Source organism: Oncorhynchus nerka, linkage group LG19 (genome assembly GCF_034236695.1).
Source record: "Oncorhynchus nerka isolate Pitt River linkage group LG19, Oner_Uvic_2.0, whole genome shotgun sequence".
NCBI classification, from domain to species: Eukaryota; Metazoa; Chordata; class Actinopteri; order Salmoniformes; family Salmonidae; genus Oncorhynchus; species Oncorhynchus nerka.
In genome coordinates this window covers 29,647,038-29,667,473 of record NC_088414.1, presented here as the reverse complement: position 1 = coordinate 29,667,473, position 20,436 = coordinate 29,647,038, and the positions used below count along the sequence as shown (strand labels likewise).

At 48.5% G+C, this 20,436-nt stretch overlaps 1 protein-coding gene across 1 annotated transcript in view; it reads right to left on the bottom strand.

Moving 5' to 3' along the window:
• LOC115146936 (signal-induced proliferation-associated 1-like protein 2) overlaps positions 1–20,436 on the bottom strand; it is a 49,423-nt gene that overhangs the window by 2,634 nt on the left and 26,353 nt on the right. Inside the window, 15 exon segments of the mRNA XM_065004853.1 lie at positions 432–1,336; positions 4,185–4,263; positions 6,982–7,045; positions 7,264–7,362; positions 8,686–8,818; positions 8,910–9,054; positions 11,988–12,377; positions 13,070–13,343; positions 13,448–14,064; positions 14,758–14,915; positions 16,222–16,325; positions 16,850–17,024; positions 18,791–18,979; positions 19,163–19,287; positions 19,418–20,435. Of these exon segments, the coding sequence (XP_064860925.1) occupies positions 1,193–1,336; positions 4,185–4,263; positions 6,982–7,045; positions 7,264–7,362; positions 8,686–8,818; positions 8,910–9,054; positions 11,988–12,377; positions 13,070–13,343; positions 13,448–14,064; positions 14,758–14,915; positions 16,222–16,325; positions 16,850–17,024; positions 18,791–18,979; positions 19,163–19,287; positions 19,418–20,435 (3,714 nt within the window). The 3' untranslated portion in view covers positions 432–1,192.

Genomic DNA, 20,436 nt, shown 5'->3' with positions numbered 1-20,436 from the left:
AAACACAAAATATAATTGAACACAGATGGCTGTGTTCACTAAAGGAATCCTGTTCAGTTGACATTAAATCTCTACAATGTTTTTTTCTTTGAAAGGAGAGCTGCCGTGTGGCAATGCATGGCTCAGTCCAGCAGGAGGCGTACTTTCTACAGTGTAGCTTCTACAGCCATTCTTTAAGGGATAAAGTTCCATTGTTTCATCCTCATCCAAGGTATTATCCACTTCCACATCCATCTCAAGTACTTGCACGGAACACCACCAGCTCTCTGAGTGCATTCGGTGAGTCAATTCCCTTATAACTAAATTGCATCTCATTCCCTGAAAGCAGATGTGAAATACTCTGTTACTTGCCGACTCAAGTCCATAACCCTTCAAATGAAGCTGAGGCGGTAGGGAGGGGAGAGAATAGTGTCTCTACACAATGAACTAACCATTCTGTGAGCAGGTTGGCAGAGAGAGGCAGGGTCAGTATGCATCAGTCCGTCTTTTCAAGCAGGCTGCATGCATGTCATTTTCCCTATGTAGCTCCAAGGCCATCCCCTCTAATGGTGCACAGCTGAGCTGTTTGTCCTCAGTCCGAGACGTTGCATATCATGGAGAGGGTTGAGCAGAGAGGAGAGAGACTACTGTTTACATACTGTACACACACTTTGGGTCAATTGAAATAAACAGCCATCAAACATGCTGCACATGTGTCTCTTCATCTAAATCAATTGGGTAGCTTTACGCAATTGCTATTCTGCCCAACTTGTCAAGTATGTGAAGCAAGATAAAATAACCATGGTGATGCACGCACGCGCACACTCACGGTACAAAGAAACACACTATTGGGTAAAGAGCAACCCTGGATATGCCTCTCAACTGGTCAAGCTATTGAGAAGAGCATCAGATGGTGAGAAATGACTCAGGGTTGTTTTTCAGTTGGTTTGACACTCATGGGCTGGTCCAGAGTTCAAATATCATTCTACAGAATGCAGAGTATTATGCGTGTGTGTGTGTGTGTGTGTGTCTGTATTAATATACAGTGAGCAACAGTAATAGAGTATGTTGATGTATTGTGCATGGGTGTTTGTATACAATATTGAATGTGGTGTGTCCGGAATGTGTTTATGATCTTGATTGTCTGCGTTTGTTTGTTTGTGTGTGATCTTGTTTGTGTGTCTGTGTACACATAGTGTGTACTGTGACAGAGCTAGCAGGGCTTGTTGACATTGCACAGCAGCTCGGTGACTTTGATGAGGCGGGCCACGGTGCTCTGGGATTCCTCCTGCAGCCGCTGGTTATTCTGCCTGAGGCTCTGCACCTCGGCCTGCAGCACCGCCTTGTCCTCCTTCTCCTGCCAGGGAGTGGCACACAACAGCACCCGTCTGTCAGACCACCATGGCTGGGATGGATGGAGGGGTGAGAGGGATCTGGGTGTGGGTGGAGGTGGGTGAGGGCTGGCTTGGACTGGGCTGGACAGCAGGCACGCGCAGACAGACAGGTTCACAAACATACACATACATGCCTTGTGGTAGCAGTGCAAGCAAGACAGGGTACTAGAGAAGTATAACACACACACACACACACCAGATACACGCACGCACTCACACAGGCAAATACAAACCAATTTCCTTCTATAAAAGCACTCCATAGGGAGAAGTGGAGTATGGAGGAAATGTTTAGACAGATTTACTATGGCAACCACTTGTTCCAGACCAAACAACCAATTAATAAATCAATCTCTCATTAAACGAGAGCAGAGGAATTGGCATAACATTTTATTTCCAATGTAGCTGATTGTTATACAAGTGAGATTTCCATAAAGACCCAAGCTCCAAAATGTCTTGCATTCCTCATCAACCAAACAGCAGGGGTCACCCTAATATCTCACTACTTGGAATTCAGTTTGAAATCAGCTATTGCAATTTTTAGAGTGGTGATTTGCCATAGTAAATGCTTCCTGTTTGCTATTTCACAAACTGTATCAAGAGTTGTGACAAGAGACAGGAAATAGGAGGCTTAGGGTAGACAAACAGACAGGGGCCACTACCAGCACAACCAGTGTTATTTTAATTACGTTGGTAAACAGTTTATAATAGCAATAAGGCACCTCAGGGATTTGTGGTTTATGGCCAATATACCACTGCCAAGGGGTGTATCCAGGCACTGCGTCATGCATAAGAACAGCCTTATGCCGTGGTATATTGGCCATTTACCACACCCCCTCGTACCGTATTGCTTAATTATATAGCCTCCCCACACCTTTGCCTTATGTAATGGTGTTGATATGTTTTACTATCTACACAGAGAGAGGGTTCTATCCAGACTGACCCCTGTCAATCTGTCTCGTCTGTCTGTCTGTCTCGTCTGTCTGTCCATCTCTGTCCATCTATCTGTCTGGTGTGATGTCAGTGAGTCGTGGGATGAGGAGGAGACAGGTTACGGATAGTTGACAATAACAATTCATGATAGATGAGACCAGTTATCATCAATCTGGGTCAATAGGAATTATCTTTGGTAGCAGCAGTACTGTATGGCTTTGCTGGTTCAACTCCCTAGTGGACCATAATGCAACTGTGCCCTGGAGCAAGTCAATACACCTGAAATAACAAGTACTCAGCTTCAGAATTGGAAAATGAATAAATGTAAAGATGAGAGTCCACCAGAAAGCAAAGTAACCAATGATCATCACCACATCAGGTGGGTGTTCATTGGGCCATACTACACTAGCTCCAGTGCAGTCAGACAGAAACCAAAGACTAACCAAAAGTAGTCCGTGTTTCACATCACACTTCTGAATGGAACCTAACCAGCTACTCTGAGGTAACACAATTCCCACAGTCTCAGCTAATTCCTACTTGTTTCTGCTGGACATACTATGGGACTAGGACAGCCCATAACCAACCATGCTCACTCACTCTACCAGGGCAGAAGGTAAACAACAGAGACAGTGGATCATCTGATGTGGCATGTCCCTGTTAGGTCATCTTCCTTGTTCATTGTCCCTGACTGTTAATGTCTGTGTGTTGTCTAGATTGACGATAACACCGTGTTAATGGTGAGTGTTCAGAGGAAGAGTAGGGAGTTACGAAAACAGAGGGTAAGACTTTGGTTATGTTGGTGTCATAGCCACAGGATTGTGACCATAAATATCTGCAGAGTTTGATTCGTATGTGTGCTTCATGCCTCACATGTTTCAAGAAGTTGAGCGAATAGCATTTGCACTAAAATCCTTAGAATGCCATTCACTTAGTTGGATGGCAGTTTTAAACACTGGCAGTGTGGCGTCTCTTTGATATTTGAGTGGTGAAAAGGACTACGTTGGAGATATAGCACACTGCATACCATAGGGTTTCAGTTGACCTCAGAGATTAAACACCTTCGTTACTGTAACAAAGGAATCATGTCTCACCCAAATGTGTTTAAGGATGCTTGGGAGGCTTCCAAACCCTCTTCATTTCTCTCTCCTTCTTTCACTCTCTCACCCTTTCTCCTATTTGCTTCAGTCTTCCTTTCCTCTCCAGATGCTCTACATTGTGTAACCAACACTACAAGAGCAGCTAGTCATTCAGTAGTTCTGAAGGCTTCAAAGGTCATCCATCCCCAAGTCCCCATGTTTCCCAGAGAAGAGCCTGTGAATGGAGAAATGGTGCTGAGGTCCTGAGGCTGCACACAGGGATGACTGACAGCCTGTCAGACCTTCAGGGTTGCGAGGAGGAACTTTGCTTACATCGTTCACATCCATGAAGGACCCCACAGGTCGTTTTGGGTTAATTAACTCAGGTCAGTTTTTTAGTAGTTCCATTTCCAATTGTTATTTTGTTCTCAACGCAACAACAGAGGAAAAATCTCATGCTGTACTTGCCTCTACTGCCATTGGCCACTTAGTGTTGAGAGAGTGAGCATGGTTGCCCAAAGTCCCTCCAGCCAATCTTCTCACCTCCTCTGTTCACCCTGCCCAATGACAAGACAGGTTTCTTTTGCTTGGCCCACCCTACTTCTACATTCCGTCCGTCCGTCTGTCTGTCTGTCTGTCTGTCTGCAGTAGGAATCAGGGGGTTGGGTGAGGAGAAGGGAAGGCGGGGTACAAGGTAGGGTGGGGGGTAAGTGGACAGGATTGGGGGTTGTGGAGTCACTGTGTGGGCAGGATGCTGTGGGGGGTCTGGGGAGGGGCTGTGGTTGGCCATCTGAATGGGGAGTACCTTTTGCAAGTCGTCCTGCAGCCTCTTCAGCATGTCCTCCAGCTGGGACACCTTCTCCTCCAGGTGGCCCGGTGAGTCACTGGCGAAACGGGACAGAGACACACACTAAGTATAATGCACATAGTTTGGTGCTGTCTGTATGTTTCCTGTATCCAGGGTCGGCCCTAGCCTTTTTGGGGGCCTTGAGCAAAATTTTGTTGGGGGGCCACACCACCTCGCAGGCAAAACATTTTAGTGGCCCTGTCAATAATTCAACCATGATTCCTACAAGTTTAGATAGCTGGCTATTTTTTATTTTGAACTTTTTCTCTTTTTTTTTACCCCTTTTTCATGGTTTCCAATTGGTAGTTATAGTCTTGTCCCATCGCTGCAATTCCCGTACGGACTCGAGAGGCAAAGGTCAAGAGCCACGCGTCCTCCGAAACACGACCCTGCTTCTTGACACACTGCTCGCTTAACCCGGAAGCCAGCCACCCCAATGTGTCGGAGGAAACACCGTACACCTGGCGACCAAAGTCAGTGTGTATGCGCCCGGCCTGGACATCCCCGGACAAGGACATCCCGGCTGGCCAAACCCTCCCCTAACCCAGACAATTCTGGTCCAATTGTGCGCCGCCTCACGGGTCTCCTGGTCGCGGACGGCTGCGACACAGCCTGGGATCTAACCCAGGTCCGTAGTGATGCCTCTAGCACTGCGATGCAATGCCTTAGACCACTGCGCCACTCGGGAGGCCCCGGCTAGACTAAATGACCAATCAAAAAAATTGTTAGCTGATTGAGTAACTGTTAGTAACTGAGGTTCAACCAAATTTCGAAAATGCCCTTGATGTATTCAACTAACTCTCAACAGATGGAGTTCAAACATTTGGGGTCACTTAGAAATGTCCTTGTTTTTTAAAGAAAAGCAATTGTTTTGTCCATTAAAATAACATTGAATTGATCAGAAATACAGTGTAGACACGGTTAATGTTGTAAATGACTATTGTAGCTGGAAATGACAGATTTTTTATGGAATATCTACATAGGCGTACAGAGGCCCATTATCAGCAACCATCACTCCTGTTTTCCAATGACACGTTGTGTTAGCTCATCCAAGTTTATGATTTTAAAAGGCTAATTGATCATTAAAAAAAACTTCTGCAATTATGTTTTTTATTTTTTCACCCCAATTGGTAGTTAGTCTTGTCTCCTCACTGCAACTCCCGTACGGACTCGGGAGAGGCAAAGGTCGAGAGCCACGCGTCCTCCGAAACACAAACCCAACCAAGCCGCACTGCTTCTTGACACAATGCCCATCCAACCAGGAAGCCAGTCGCACCAATGTGACGAAGGAAACACCGTACACCTGGCGACCTGATCAGCATGCACTGCGCCCGTCCCGCCACAGGAGTCGCTAGTGCGCGATGAGACAAGGACATCCCTGCCGGCCAAACCCTCCCTATCCCAGACGACGCTGGGCCAATTGTGCGCCGCCCCATGGGCCTCCCGGTCGGCTGCGACAGAGCCTGGACTCAAACCCAGAATCTCTGGTGGCACAGCTAGCGATGCAGTGCCTTCGACCACTGCGCCACCCGGGAGGCCATCTTTTGCAATTATGTTAGCACAGCTGAAAACTGTTGTGCTAATTAAAGAAGCAATAAAACTGGCCTTCTTTAGACTAGTTGAGTATCTGGTGCATCAGCATTTGTGGGTTCGATTACAGGCTCAAAATGTCCAGAAACAAATAACTTTCTCCCACTCCTCTTTCTATTCTGGTTAGAGCCAGTTTGCGCTGTTCTGTGAAGAGAGTAGTACACAGCGTTGTATGAGATCTTCAGTTTCTTGGCAATTTCTCGCATGGAATAGCCTTCATTTCTCAGAACAAGAATAGACTGAGGAGTTTCAGTAGAAAGTTACTTTTGAACGGTAGTGTATATATATATAGATTATTTGGACAGGTGGTCGGGCACCCTAGGAGACAGCTTATGTCGCTTATGCCTGAGGCCGGCGCTGCCTGTATCCTCTCTGTTTTGTGTTTGTGTGAAAAGACAGTGAGTAAAATAGATGTATGTTTGTGAGCTAGAGAGACACAATAAAGGGGGGAATGGGGTAAAAGAGGAGCATGCCATCACACTGAGTCAAACAGAGAGGAGGCTGAGGTACTGGCTGTGACCCCACTCTCTGGGGGGGTCTCAGGGGGAGTTGGGATATGCACAAAAATACATGTCCAATTAACACGTATGAAATAGGACAAATATAAGCAACCGCCAAATGATTATTAATCAGAGAGAAAGAAGGAGAACACATAACAGCAGGAGAGAGAGAGTTGGAGAGTTAAAGAAAGAGAGTGTGAGAGATGATGAGGGGAGATCTAAGGACAGGCAATATGCCAAAGAGCAAGTATCATGATGAGCAACAGAGAGGCTGAAATATGCACACTGTTCAAAAGTCCATCTCTAATTTACAACCTCCCACAGGAAGATCCACACAAAGGACAATGAGTCAGACACCATTTGGAGTTCACATACACAGAGAGACATGCATAGAGGTCTACAGTGATCCAATCTCAGTGTGTGCATGTATTTCTTTTTCATTTGATATTTAACATTTATTTAACTAGGCAATTCAGTTAAGAACAAATTCTTATTTTCATTGACAGCCCACCGGTGAACAGTGGGTTAACTGCCTTGTTCAGGGGTAGAAAGACAAGAGTTTTACCTTGTCAGCTCGGGGATTCAATCCAGCAACCTTTCGGTTACTGGCCCAACGCTTTAACCACTAGGCTACCAGCCGTGTATAGCTAGAGACCCAAACCCACCTGTCCTTCATGTCCTTTAGCTTGCCATCTGTCAGGGAGTCTGCTCCTTGGGTCCCATCTCCTGCTTTACGTTGTGAAATATGACACATCACTTACCCATGTTAGTCACTGAGCCCAACCACACAGCCAGCCATATACACTCGATAGAAAATAAAGTATTTTGTTTTCAACAGTGCTAATTTGACAATTTCCTGTGGTAATGTATCAAATATGACAGCTGTAGATGCATTTAGTAAAATAACATAATCTGTTGTCATCCCATGCAGATAGATGTCTTCTTACCTTCACGTGACAAGGCTTCTAGGATGCTGCGGCATGCTGTGGCTAGATCAGCTATAGACTGCCACTCCTCCTCTGAGGAATCTGTGGTCTCCGACAGGACTGGAAGAGAGAAACAGAGTTTCAATGGGCTTTCATAACAAAGGCATATCAACAAGGTGAGCAGCAGACCGTGACAATACAGCATGACAACACAACAGAATTGTGGGATTTATGAGCAGGCAAATGCCTTCCGTGGTTCAACAAGGACAAAGAGCCACCACCAGGGGGTGCTACCACAATGCTTTGCTGCCTCGGTGGCGCTGCCCGACTAGCTGCAGTGTGAGAGCGAGAAGTGGGTTCTTTCAATCTCTGTGTGTGTGACGGCCTTCTGGAGTGTGGGGAGGGAAACAGAGACAATCTCCTCCAAGAAAGCTGAAGTATCTGCTGAGAAGATGAGTGTGTGAGCTCTTACAGAAACACTGTGATGAGTCTCATAGCCTCACGGCAGAGAAAGAGAGAGAGCAGATGGTCCAAAAGGGATCCTTGATTTGAGGCAGCCTAAAGCCCACCCCCCATCTGGCCCTCCTTTGGTGTGTAGCTGGTAGGGGGTGGTAGAGGGGCGGGGGCATATTGGGTTATGGGGATAGGGGGCAGCCTAGATGAAAGAAGAGGGACAAAGGGGATGGAAGGGAGGGCTAAAGGAGGATAATGAGGAGAGGGGTTTAGGGGAGAAAGGGTCTGGGGGCTAAAAAGGGATTTGAGTCTCAATAACAGCAGAGAGCATTTTTGAACAGTTGTAATTGTTCCATTTCAGCACCATTCGGCATGGCCTCATCAGCTGGCACAGGGTCTGCAGAGGCCTTCAGACGGCCTGGCCTTCATAGACCTTCTCTTATCATAGCTACTCCTCTCTCTCTTTACAGTTAGTTTTCTTTTGTTTTACTGCTCTCACTCTCAAGCTGTTGTGGCAGTGGAACAACTGTCTGTTTGCCATCACTAGGAGGGTGATCAACATCGCTGAGCAGAGTCTCTAATAGACGCCATCACTAGGAGGGTGATCAACATCGCTGAGCAGAGTCTCTAATAGACGCCATCACTAGGAGGGTGATCAACATCGCTGAGCAGAGTCTCTAATAGACGCCATCACTATGAGGGTGATCAACATCGCTGAGCAGAGTCTCTAATAGACGCCATCACTAGGAGGGTGATCAACATCGCTGAGCAGAGTCTCTAATAGACGATATTGTGTTAAAGGGCTGTTTAATAAACAGGAGAAATACATAGGAAATGGGATTCATAACACACATCACCATCCTCACCTAAAACTAGGACGTCTACCTAGGGGTAGTTGATATGTGGTGATGGTAATGAGGTGTGTAAGGACATTGGAGAGGAATTGGGATGTTATGCAGGACAGAGTGAGTGGTGTGGTGGAACACCCACTCTTGGTGATGGAGTTGTGTAGGCTCAGGGCTCGGGAGTTTCTCTCCGCTCTGTTCAGACATGACAACCGGGTGGAGGACAGGGAGGGGTCACTCGCTGATGGCCTCTCCTCACCCAACTCAGCCCCCACAAACTAGAGGGAAAGAGAGAGAGATAGAAACGGTCAAACTAGGGGGTGGGGACCTTCATCAGATTATTATCCAGATTGTCATTTGTCTCCATGCCTGTGTGTGTCTCTGTGCCTGCTCCTCGTCCAGGGGCATCTTGGGTTTGACAGCCAGGATGAGGTCAGGCGTGGCGTCTCTCAGCTCCCCTGGGTTCTCATAGATGTGATGTTTCAGCTTCACACCCACGTTGTCATACACATGCCTGTCACAGAGAGACACACAGATTGAGACATATACATATTATAAATCCGCTGCTTCCACTAATGACTTTCCAATCCAATCTGGAGAGCAAACTAGTTCATCTAGTCATCTTCAGGATAGCTGAGATTTGGGCTAAAATTTGAGTTCATTTGATAAAATCATAAACATACACAATAATACCTAGTGAAAACCATGATGTTTGAACTCGAGATGACAAGGATGTCAGAGAATCCTCTGAGGAATAAATAACCTGAGGTTTATGATGGGGCGTGAGGGTGGAGGTCTTCGGTCCTTTCTGACCTTTTCCTGAATCCTGATGCTGGACATAGAGCGGGAAAGAATCTGGAGGATGTTGGACTTTACACCTCCAACACATAACTGGACTTTTGTCCTGGATCTTGGGTACAAATATCTGAGACTGTTTAGCCCCAGGAGAGTTATGGGTATACTGGGATGAGGGAACGGTGTTTTTAGTTTGGAGGTGGTGCTTCCAGTCCTTCTCAAACTGAGTCCCAAGACGCACCAGATCATCCACATTTTGCACACGTTCTCGAAGTTGACTAGCAAGGCGGGGAACCATGTTCTTAAGAAGGAGTTTGACCATCTCCTGCTCAGTAATGTCAGCCTTCCATCTCCTACATAGAACTCGATAGGAGAAGGCAAAGTCCCGTATTGGCTCTGCTTCACCCTGGACTCTGTTACGAACACGTTCCGCCAGTTCATCCCCATAGTCCTCTGAGAGGAAGGCTAAGAGGAATATTTTTTGAAACTCCTCCCAGGTTGACACATGTTCACGGGCTATCTCCCACCAGTCTCTTGCTGTACCATGGAGAACACTGCGGAGGGTGGCAAGAACCTCCAAGTCAGTAAGGGGCCGGATAGAAAGAAAATCATTACACTTAGATAAGAAAAACAGTGGATCAACATCATCTTCTGGACTGCCAAAAGTGGGGAAAAGTAGTTTGATAGGGAGGGAGCGCTCTAGAGGAGACATGACAGTGGCAGCGGGAGTTCTGTTGTTTAACAGGATCTTCAGAGGGGTTTTTGTAGTGCTACCTGTTCCTATTCCATTACTGGCCAAGCCAGTGGCAGAGGTAAAACCTGAGGGAGGTGCAGAAGATTTGTCCAGAAGGGAAAAGCACTGCATTACCTCCTGGTGCAGCCCTTCCAGTTGAAGGTCTGTGGCCTTCTGTGCTTTTTCCATCTCATTAACAGTGTCCTTTTGAGTCTGTTCAATCAAAAATCGTAGTTCCCCTGTGAGAGTTCTTCATGTCCTCCATAACTTCCTTCAGATAAGAACACACTCCCTTCACAACAGAGGCTGACTCCTCTGCTCTCTGTTTTTGTTCGTCCTCAAGAAAGAGTATGACTTGATGATGGTTAGTTTCCATTTGTGTTTTGAACCGGTGCAGTTTTCCTTGAATATCCTGCTTCAGAGAATCTTGTAAATATTTCTGTCTCTGAACAATTTGTTGTTGGTTTTCCTCCATTTGACAGGGAAGGTAATCCAACCTCCTCTGCACATCTGTCTGATGAGCCTCCACACATTCACTGAGTTTGCGAATGGCATTCTCCTGCATTGTCAAACTATGATTGGTGTGTGTCCATTGATGTTCCAGTTGTCCAGTGATCACAGAGACACCTCTCCCAGTCTCTCTGGACAGGGTAACCGGAAGGGTTTGAGGGGAGGGTAATGGTGGAGATGTTATAGGTGAGCCAGAAGCCTGGGGATTAGGGGCAGTGCTATCCAACTCCATTAGTTCATCGAGTCCTTCCACAATGAAAGAATCCCGAACGTGATTACCGTCAGGTGTGTCCACATTGACACAGTATGGGGTTCCAACAAAAGACATGATTCAACCTTGTGTGGATGGTGTCATGGGTGTTTCTCTTCAAGTCCCTGTTCGGGCGCCAATTCTGTAGCGGTATTTATTAGAGAGGGGTAAAGAAAGATTTTGTTCGGGCGCCAGGCAGTTATTAACCATGCCGAAAGGAAAAGAGTAGAATAGAGAGAGTACCACTACCAGACCCACACACATCAGCAGAAGAGACTGCCTAGAGTGTAGCCTGTTTACCAGATAGCCAGTGGAGAGAAAAGAGAATACACACCATATAAAACCCACATCACAGCACAGGGGTAACCCCAACAAGAATACCTCATACAATAATACTAATACTAATAATGGCAGAGCAATTCAACAGCAACTTCATACAAGAACGACCCCAGTCATCAACATAGGATTTGCAATAATCTGTATTATTTTCTAGTGGATGAGTGCAGAGGGTATGAATGTGGGGGGTGTTCATCGACACAACAAAGGCCTTAAAAATGTCCACAGTCTTCTCGGCCACATGTCATTAGTACACCCCACCTCAATACAGTTCACATAATATACAACTTGCAAGCAACCTACTAAAATGTCCATCCAAATACTTCTGGCAGGGAAATAATAGTTCAGCTCTAATGAACTTCAATGGGAAGTGCATTTGAAAAATAGAGAGTCTGTTGCAGGGTAAAGCACTGGAATGAGAGGGAAGAGAAAGAGAGAGAAAAAGATAAATCTTAGCTGTGGTCTTCAGGCCTGCCGGTGTCTGACTGTCCGATGGTTTGTTGGTTTGTTTGTTAAAGCTTCGCAACAATGTTGCTACTAATCCATGCGATCCATTACGGGCGCGGTCCCAAACAAAAACAACCACGATCTAAAGCGATCACACCGATGATTGAGTTAAATACTTTATAATCTACAAACGCTGAAAACAAACAAAACTTCTGCAGCACAGCACACACACACACAATCAAACTGTCGCGCCACCCAAGAGCTCCTCCCCAAAGAGCTGAACGAGCTCTCTTTATCTCCTCCTTCCTTACTGCTCATGCGCTCTTAAAGTGGCAGCGCACGGTGAAGGCTCCGAGCAGATTTCGCCACAACATACCTGTCACATATGTCTCGGCAGGACGGGTGCCTCTCTAGGGAGTAGCTGCGTGTTAGCTGGGAGGGGGTGATCTCCACGGTCTGGTTGAGTGGGTGGTCCTGCAGGGAGGTGGCCCGTAACAGAGGCAGGCTGGGTGGGGAGAGGAGGGAGCCCTGGTCCCCCTGGTCCTCCTCACCCTGTCCAGTCTCTGACAGCCTGTCCTCAGCCTCTCCTCCCTCTGCTGGTCCCTCCATCGTCTCTGCCTCCTTCCCCTCTCCCTGTTCCCGCTCCTCTTCCTCCATCTCTTCCTCCTCCTCCCTCTCGTCCAGCACCCAGGCCTCTCCAGACTGGCCCTCCCCAGGCTTACGCTCTGCATCCTGGATGGCTTTCTGGTATAACTCTGAGAAACTCCTGGACCCATTAGAGACAGCAGGAGAGCAAGAAAAGTTTCACTAACAAGATGGTATTACTGAATAAATATGACATAAATGTATACATCCCTTTTAATACACTCCGTTTATTCATGAATGGTACAGTATTCTAGCGCAGTACCTCTGAGGATTTTGCACAACAATAAAAACATATATTTACCTATGAAAAAACATGGCATCTCTTTGAAATCCAAGAGGTGTCCTTCCCTATTATAAGATGTAACAACATTCTGACAGTGGCCACACTTTTGGGGTTGTTCTTAAACACGACTGTCAAAACCATATCTACCAATGAGGGGTTCTCTCTCTGTAGATAGCTCCACCAGTCAGTTTGACATGTACATGGCGAGCCCTGTTAATAGTGTTGCCTTTCCTCTGTCTGAGAAGTTCCTCCTTTACCAGACTGCAGTAACACTGTCCATCTGGCTGACATTAGAAGAATGTAGAGGTCTTTGCTAACTGCCACTACCTGGGTCACTATCATTATAGGCCATTAGAGACATTGATTGGTGGTTAACCAGCTGGTGGGACACTGACTACAACACGCCATAAACAACAGAGTGAGCCGTGACCCTGGAATGGTGTGTCTCTGACCTCCTGAATTCATCTGTTCATCTGTATCCCCATCCATCTTTCACTACCCCTGACCCCCCTTCACCCCCCCTCTCTGACCTGCGGGGCTTGCCGTTCTCATCTGGAGGGATGACGGTGATGTGGATCTTGTGGGCGGTGCGGAGCAGTCTGGTTCTTTCCTCTGGTCCTAGGTGCACCAGGGCGTGGCCACACAGACGCACCACCCGCGCCCCCAGCTGCAGACCCCCGCTCTCCGCATAGCCGAACCGCTGCAGATCCGTCACAAAGCCCTCCTCGCTCATCAGGAAGCCTGGCTGGCCGACCCCGTCACGCAGGGGGGTCACCTCCCGTGCCTCGCACCCCGCGTCACCAACTGGACACAGAAACAGGACACAGTGAGTATCCAGTAATGTATCATCAGAACAGAAACAATGATTCACTAACTTAATAGTATATGAGCAGCGGTGTTTGAAAGACTTCCCACCTCCAGTCTCTGCACCATCTCCCGTATCTCCTCCGCCTGGCTGTCCATCACACTGATTGACACAGCCTCCCCCCTCTCATAGAAGATATCCAGGCAAGACCCGCCTATGGCCCTGCTGTCTATCACCGCCTTCCAGCCAATCACATCGCGGCAGCAGCAGTTGAACACCACCCTCCGTGTGTATCTCTCGATCAGCACCACTGATTCAGCTGAGACCCCCAGTAGACAGGGCAGCTTGTGTCCTCCTGTCTCCCCCTCATTCCCACTGGTGGCCATCACAGCCCAGACCAATGCCCCAGCACTGTGCAGCTCTGCCCCCTTGGCCCCCTTCAGTTTATCTTTGCGTTTGCTCCCCAGGGACAGCAGGGGGAACTTGGTGGAGGAGTCGATTGGCGTGGTGGTCACGTAGTTCTCTGCCAGGTCCTTCAGGTACTCCTGCCGTGTACGCGTGGCCATGGAGCGGAACTTCTCCGCCTTCTCGGCAGCGTTCTCAGCATTCACCGCCTTGGCCAGCAGGAAGTCTCTGAAGGCAGGGGAACGGGGGAATCGAGCACCTTTAGGGAACAGAGGCCCAAATAACGGGATGTCTTTGGAGCGTGTCACCGCCACCCTGAGATGGAGAGAGAGAGAGAGAGGAGAGAGAGAGAGAGAGAGAGAGAGACAGACAGAGAGAGAGACAGACAGACAGACAGACAGACAGACAGACAGACAGACAGACAGACAGACAGACAGACAGACAGACAGAGGGGGAGGAGAGAGAGACAGAGAGAGGGGGAGGAGAGAGAGAGACAGAGAGAGGGGGGGGAGAGAGAGAGAGGGGGGGGAAAGAGAGAGAGAGGGAGAGAGGGAGGGAGAGAGAAGAGGGGGTGAAAGAGAGAGAGAGAGGAAGAGAGAGGAAGAGAGAGAGAGACAGACAGAGAGAGAGAGACAGAGAGAGAGAGAGAGAGAGAGGGGGGAGAGAGAGAGAGAGGAAGAGAGAGAGAGAGAGGAAGAGAGAGAGAGAGAAAGAGAGAGAGGAAGAGAGAGGAAGAGAGAGAGAGAGAGAGAGAGAGAGAGGGGGAAGGAGAGAGAGAGAGAGAGAGAGAGAGAGGGGGAAGGAGAGAGAGAGTGTGTTAGGGTATAAACCTCATAGAAAAATGAATCCAGCCTCATAATCCTAGTCTTGCTAAACAGTCATCGTTTTGATACCCAACATGTTGTTACATGTTGTTGATTGATAATGCTGAAAGAAAATAAACCAACTGAGGCAGTTGTGGAGCAGCCAGGTACAGTGGTAGAGCAGGAGAGAAGGTTCTTTTCTCACTTGTAGTAGGTATGGTCAGAGCAGGACTGTTCCACCTGGACGATGATGAAGACATGTTGGAAATGGGAGCGGATGGCCTTAGGAGTGAAGGGCAGAGCCCCTGGCTCCTGGAACACTATGGTCACTATGTCATTCCCAATGTGCCTCTTTCTCAGCAACTACCAAACAGAGAGAGGGGGGGTAGCAGGGAGAGGGAAAGAGATAGAGAGAGATGGGGTAGCAGGAAAGGGAGAGAGAGAGAGAGAGGAAGAGAGCAAGAGAGAGGAAGAGAGCAAGAGAGAGGAAGAGAGCAAGAGAGGAAGAGAGCAAGAGAGAGAGAAGAGAGAGGAAGAGAGAGAGAGAGAGAGAGAGAGACAGAGAGAGAGACAGAGAGAGAGAGACAGACAGAGAGAGAGAGACAGAGACAGAAAGAGAGGGAGAGAGAAAGAGAGGGAGAGAGAGGTAGGGTTAGCGAGGTAGTCAAGAGAGTGGTGAAGCTGTTTTGTTTTGGTTATTTGATCCACTAATGATCATGTGCAGTTAGTTATTTGGTGTTAGTTATTTGCATGGTGTCATGTTTCCAAATCACTCCACCAGAAGAGCTGACATGTGAGAGGTTCCCCCGCCTGATTGCCAGCCAAATAGACAGAGAGGCAGTATATCAGTAGCTATAGGCAGACACAGCATGCTTTTAGAGTGGGTGTTGGACATAGAAACGCAGAAGAACAAAGAATTTGTCTGTCATGCTTGCTGTGTGACATTACTCAAGCGTGAAAGCCTTCATTTCAATATATTACTATGGGGAAATGTGTAGCTTTTACCACCAAAGAATAACCATGACATAAACACAGATTCAAGAAGATTCTTTTTTAAATTGTGATTTACTACAGGAATGCTGCTTGTGAAAGTTGATTATTCTCTTCAACATAAAAAGGCCGTGCTTGAATAAAAGATCAGGACCTCTGCTTCTGATCGCATTAAGGCTCAAACACACTGGCCAAGAGTACTTAGTATCTCTGAAAGTCATTTGCGACCCCACATGTAGAATCTCGTGAAAAACATCGGCAGTCAGACGTGGTCCCTAAAACACAGCGCGCTGAACGATTAGCAAACGAACGCTAGATCCACATCCGGTCGGTGTGATGTGCGTGAGCCTTCAGATTTCAAAAGAACCTTCTAAATACTATGTTATCACACCATCATTGCTATAGCTGATCATTTATTTATTTAACTAGGCAAGTCAGTTAAGAACACATTTTTAGTTAGACGGTCTACCCCGGCCAAACCCTAACGACCCTGGGCCAATTGTGCGCCGGCCTATGGGACTCCCAATCACGGCCGGTTGTGAGACAGCCTGGAATCGAACCAGGGTCTGTAGTGACACCTCTAGCACTGAGATGCAGTGCCTTAGACCACTGCGCCACTCGCGAGCCCCTTAGTTGACTGGGTTTCCTTGGTGTCCTGTAAAGCAGTGTGTATTGTTACCTGTTGTGTGTTGTTGGCCGTGTAGGGCAGCATGGTGGACACATGGAACATCACCTCATAGTCCTGGTAGTGTGTGTAGAGGGACTGGGTCCCTGTGGAGTCCGCTGTACACACACACACACACACACACACACAGAGAAAGGTTTACACACGTCACTCTCAGCCTAGTAGTTAACAGAGTGAGAGACAGTTAAACACAGACTAAACTGTCAGTACACTGTGGTCTGACTCTAGGGTGCTGAGATTACACAGTGATGGACAGTATTAAGATGGAGGACAAACACAGAAGACTATACGACCTCCCCCAATACTGCTACGATTACACAGTGTTAGATAGTGTTAATCTTATGCGTTCCCTGGCAAATAATGCCCCCTAGATAGTGTGTGTCTCCAGACAGGGTGAGCTATATCCAGCCTATAGATAATGTCTTGATAGTACACTTGTACAGTCATTATCACACTATCTTAATTTGTCCAGTTTCTCACAGCAGGAAAATTAATCCTGCAGAAACAGGAAATGTGAATTATTATGTGGATTATAATTCATGGAAAAATATTTTGCGCAGGAAAATTCCCTTCGACACCAGTGATCAAATTAAGAGAGCAGATCTGTATGTGCAATGCTCACTCTTGGTGTCCAACTGAGCTCGGTACTTCTCCCAGCCTTTCAGATTCACCCGTTCCCCCAGCAGATCCAGGAACTCCTCGAAGGCCGGCCCCGAGCTCTCGTTGTTATACATGTCCTCCTCAGAGCTCTGGCCTGCACGGCAGTACATCACCCCCACCTTCCTCTGAAAGTTCAGCTGGGGAGAGGGAGAGGGAGAGACAGAGACAGAGACAGAGAGAGAGAGAGAGAGAGACAGAGAGAAAGAGAGAGAGAGAGACAGAGAGAGAGAGAGAGAGACAGAGAGACAGAGACAGAGACAGAGAGAAAGAGAGAGACAGAGACAGAGAGAGAGACAGAGAGAGAGAGAGAGAGAGAGAGTGAGAGAGAGAGAGAGAGAGAGAGAGAGAGAGAGAGAGAGAGAGAGAGAGAGAGACAGAGAGAGACAGAGACAGACAATTTGTCATTAAATCTTACCTGTTCATCAAACCGTAGGAGGTTTACATCTAACAGAGTATCCTGAGCAGTGGAGGCTGCTGAGGGGAGGACAGCTCATACTAATGTCTGGGATGCAGTAAATGGAATGGCATCAAACACATGGAAACCATGTGGTTGACTCCATTCTAGCCATTATTATGAGCTGTCCTCCCCTCAGCAGCCTCCACTGATCCTGATAGATCTGACCTTTTTTGGGCCAGGCCATGCAGAGTGACGGAACACTGAGTGGTCAACCCAGCACAGTTAGCGTTACTAACCATGAACATTTCATCCAGTATGTTTAGGATGAATCTCTGAATGACAAATAATAGACCATGAATTGAAATTGCAATGTCCTTATCTATATATATATACAACTTATTATTATTTTTCCCCACTTTTTTCCCCAATAGCCTAGTGGTTGGAGCGTTGGGCCAGTAACCGAAAGGTTGCTGGATCGACTCCCCGAGCTGACAAGGTAAGGATCTGTCGTTCTGCCCCTGAGCAAGGCAGTTAACCCAGTGTTCCCTGGGCGCCAAAGACATGGATGTCGATTATGGAAAGGAAAGAAGGGAATACCTAGTAGGTTGTACAACTGAATGCATTCAACCCAACCCCTCTGAATCAGAGAGGTGAGGGGGGCTGCCTTAATCCACATCCACCTCTTCAGCGCCCCGGGAACAGCAGGTTAACTGCCTTGCTCAGGGGCAGAACAACAGATTTGATCCAGCAACCTTTTGGTTACTGGCCCAACACGCTAACCACTAGGCTACCTGGCTCTAACCACTAGGGCTACCTGGCTCTAACCACTAGGCTACCTGGCTCTAACCACTAGGCTACCTGGCTCTAACCACTAGGCTACCTGGCTCTAACCACTAGGCTACCTGCAGTCAACCCCCTGCACCGCTCTGTTTCAGAGGGGTTGGGTTAAATGCAGAGGACAAATTTCAGTTGAATGCATTCAGTTGTACAACTGACTACCTTTCCCAATTTTTGATTGCAACTCCCCATCTGGCTCGGGAGAGGCGAAGGTGGAGTCACGTCCTCACGAAACATGCCAGCATAACCACGCTCATTAACACCCTCCAGCTTAAACCGGAAGCCAGCCGCACCAATGTGTCGGAGGAAACACCGTTCAATTGGCAACCGGAGTCAGCCTGCAGGGACCCAGCCCACCATAAGAGTCGCTAGAGTGCGATGAGCCAAGTAAAGCCTCACCGGCCAAACCCTCTCCTAACCCGGACGATACTGGGCCAATTGTGCGCCATCCTATGGGACTCCCGGGCCATGGACGGTTGTGGCACAGCCCCGGAAATGAACCCAGGTCTGTTGTAACGCCTCTAGCAATGCAGTGGCTTAGACCGCTGAGCCACTCGGGAGGCCCATTTCTATTAATTCTAATAATCTATCTATATATTCCATTTCTATGCCACTGGCAGTATGGCTGTGGCAGTGTAAGCAGCAGCACCATGGGTGGGACCTACTCACCCCTTGTTCGTCCAGCTTGAGCAGGGTGTCTCGGACCTTGGGTGAGGTGGAGGCCAGGCGCAGGCAGTGGAGGTTGAGCTCTGGGATGATGAACTCCAGGAGCCTCTTGGGAGACAGGCCTCGGGGGGTGGTGTGGCGGGCCGCTGAGGGCACGGACTCCTCCAGGATGGAGCCTCGCAGAGTCTTCAGCTGGCAGGAAGAGAAAGGAAGGAGGGGTGTGAGTGACTGAAATGGATGAGTGACTTCGTAATGCCATAATGTGTCAGTCTGGGTTTGTGTATGAGTGAATGCCAGTATGTTTTCATAAAAGGACCTGTAAGTCTGTCAATACTGTCTACTCTTTTTGACCACGAGTCTGCGGTGTAGACTGACCTCAGTGGTTCTGAAGATGATCCTGTAGTTATACTGAGCTCCACTAGACCCCTCCTTCTCCTCTCTACGGAAGCTGATGGCCACTGGACCAAGGCGGTCATCCATGCCAAAGAAGTTCTGATGATCTGAGGAGTGAAAAGAGTGTTTTTACACACACATTCTATAACAGGTTTACTTATAACACTGTTGTTGACTAACACTATTAATTCAAGAAAAGCAAACAACCTCTCTCACACACACCTACACAGCACTCACCTTTCATGTAGAAGTATTTGCGGTAGTAGTGGGCTCCCAGGTCTGCGTGTTCTATGAAATAGTTGCTCTTGCCCTGCTGTTGGACGTGGCTCTCTCTGGGTTCCTCCAGTACTGAGACAGCATCGTTGGGGTTCCTCAGGCTTAGCCACAGACCCCCTCTGCCCTGCGTATGCCCCAGGCCCGCCCGCTCCTCACCCCCCATCTCATTACGGAAGTGGGGGCAGCTGAGCAGCAGCTCGTTGTCGATGCCATCTCCTTCGTCCAGGGAGGGGTCCTCCACAGCCCCCCCAACACCGCCCCCGGTCTGCGAGGGCGTGGCCTGGGTGAGGGGACGCATCGTCGAGGCAGCCGATGCCCCTGAGGTGATGTTCTTTTTGCGGCCGATGCTGTCTCGGTTGCTGGCCGCCTCTGTGAGGTCAAACAAAATGCTCTGGACATCATAGTGGGCAACATTCCTGACCCAGGCTCCTCCACCCAGGTTGTCATAAGGACCTGGTTGGGGGATCTGTGGAGGAGAGGGCTTGGCCTTCTTGCTCAGCCCCTCAGGCTTTGGGGGCTTGGCTGGTTTTGGGGTGTCTCCTGCGGGGGTGGACAGAGCCCTGAAGAAGCCGTCAGGCTCTGGGGGGGTTCCCTGCAGGCCCAGCAGCAGAAAGGGGTCTTTGAAGCGGAGGGCGTTGGGGCTCAGAACGCCTTGGTCCTCTGCACTCGGGTCCTGGGTTCCTGACAGACCTATCTGTCTCTCCAGTGAGGAGAGGCTGCCATACTCCCTGTGCAGCACCACCCCTGAGTCCTCCTGGGCCCCGGCACCTGCCTTCTCCCCCACCGCCCGTGTTGCCTTCCCTCCCGCCTTACCAGAGGAGTCCAGGTCTCCCAGCGTCACGTCACTGTTGCTTCTCTGCATGATGTGTCCTCGACCCACTGACCTCAGGTTCAGACCCACACAGCTCGGAGTAGTAAGACTCTCCCCATCTGTTCCATCCCTCCTCGGAGGCCACTCCCCTGCCACCACCCGCGCCCTT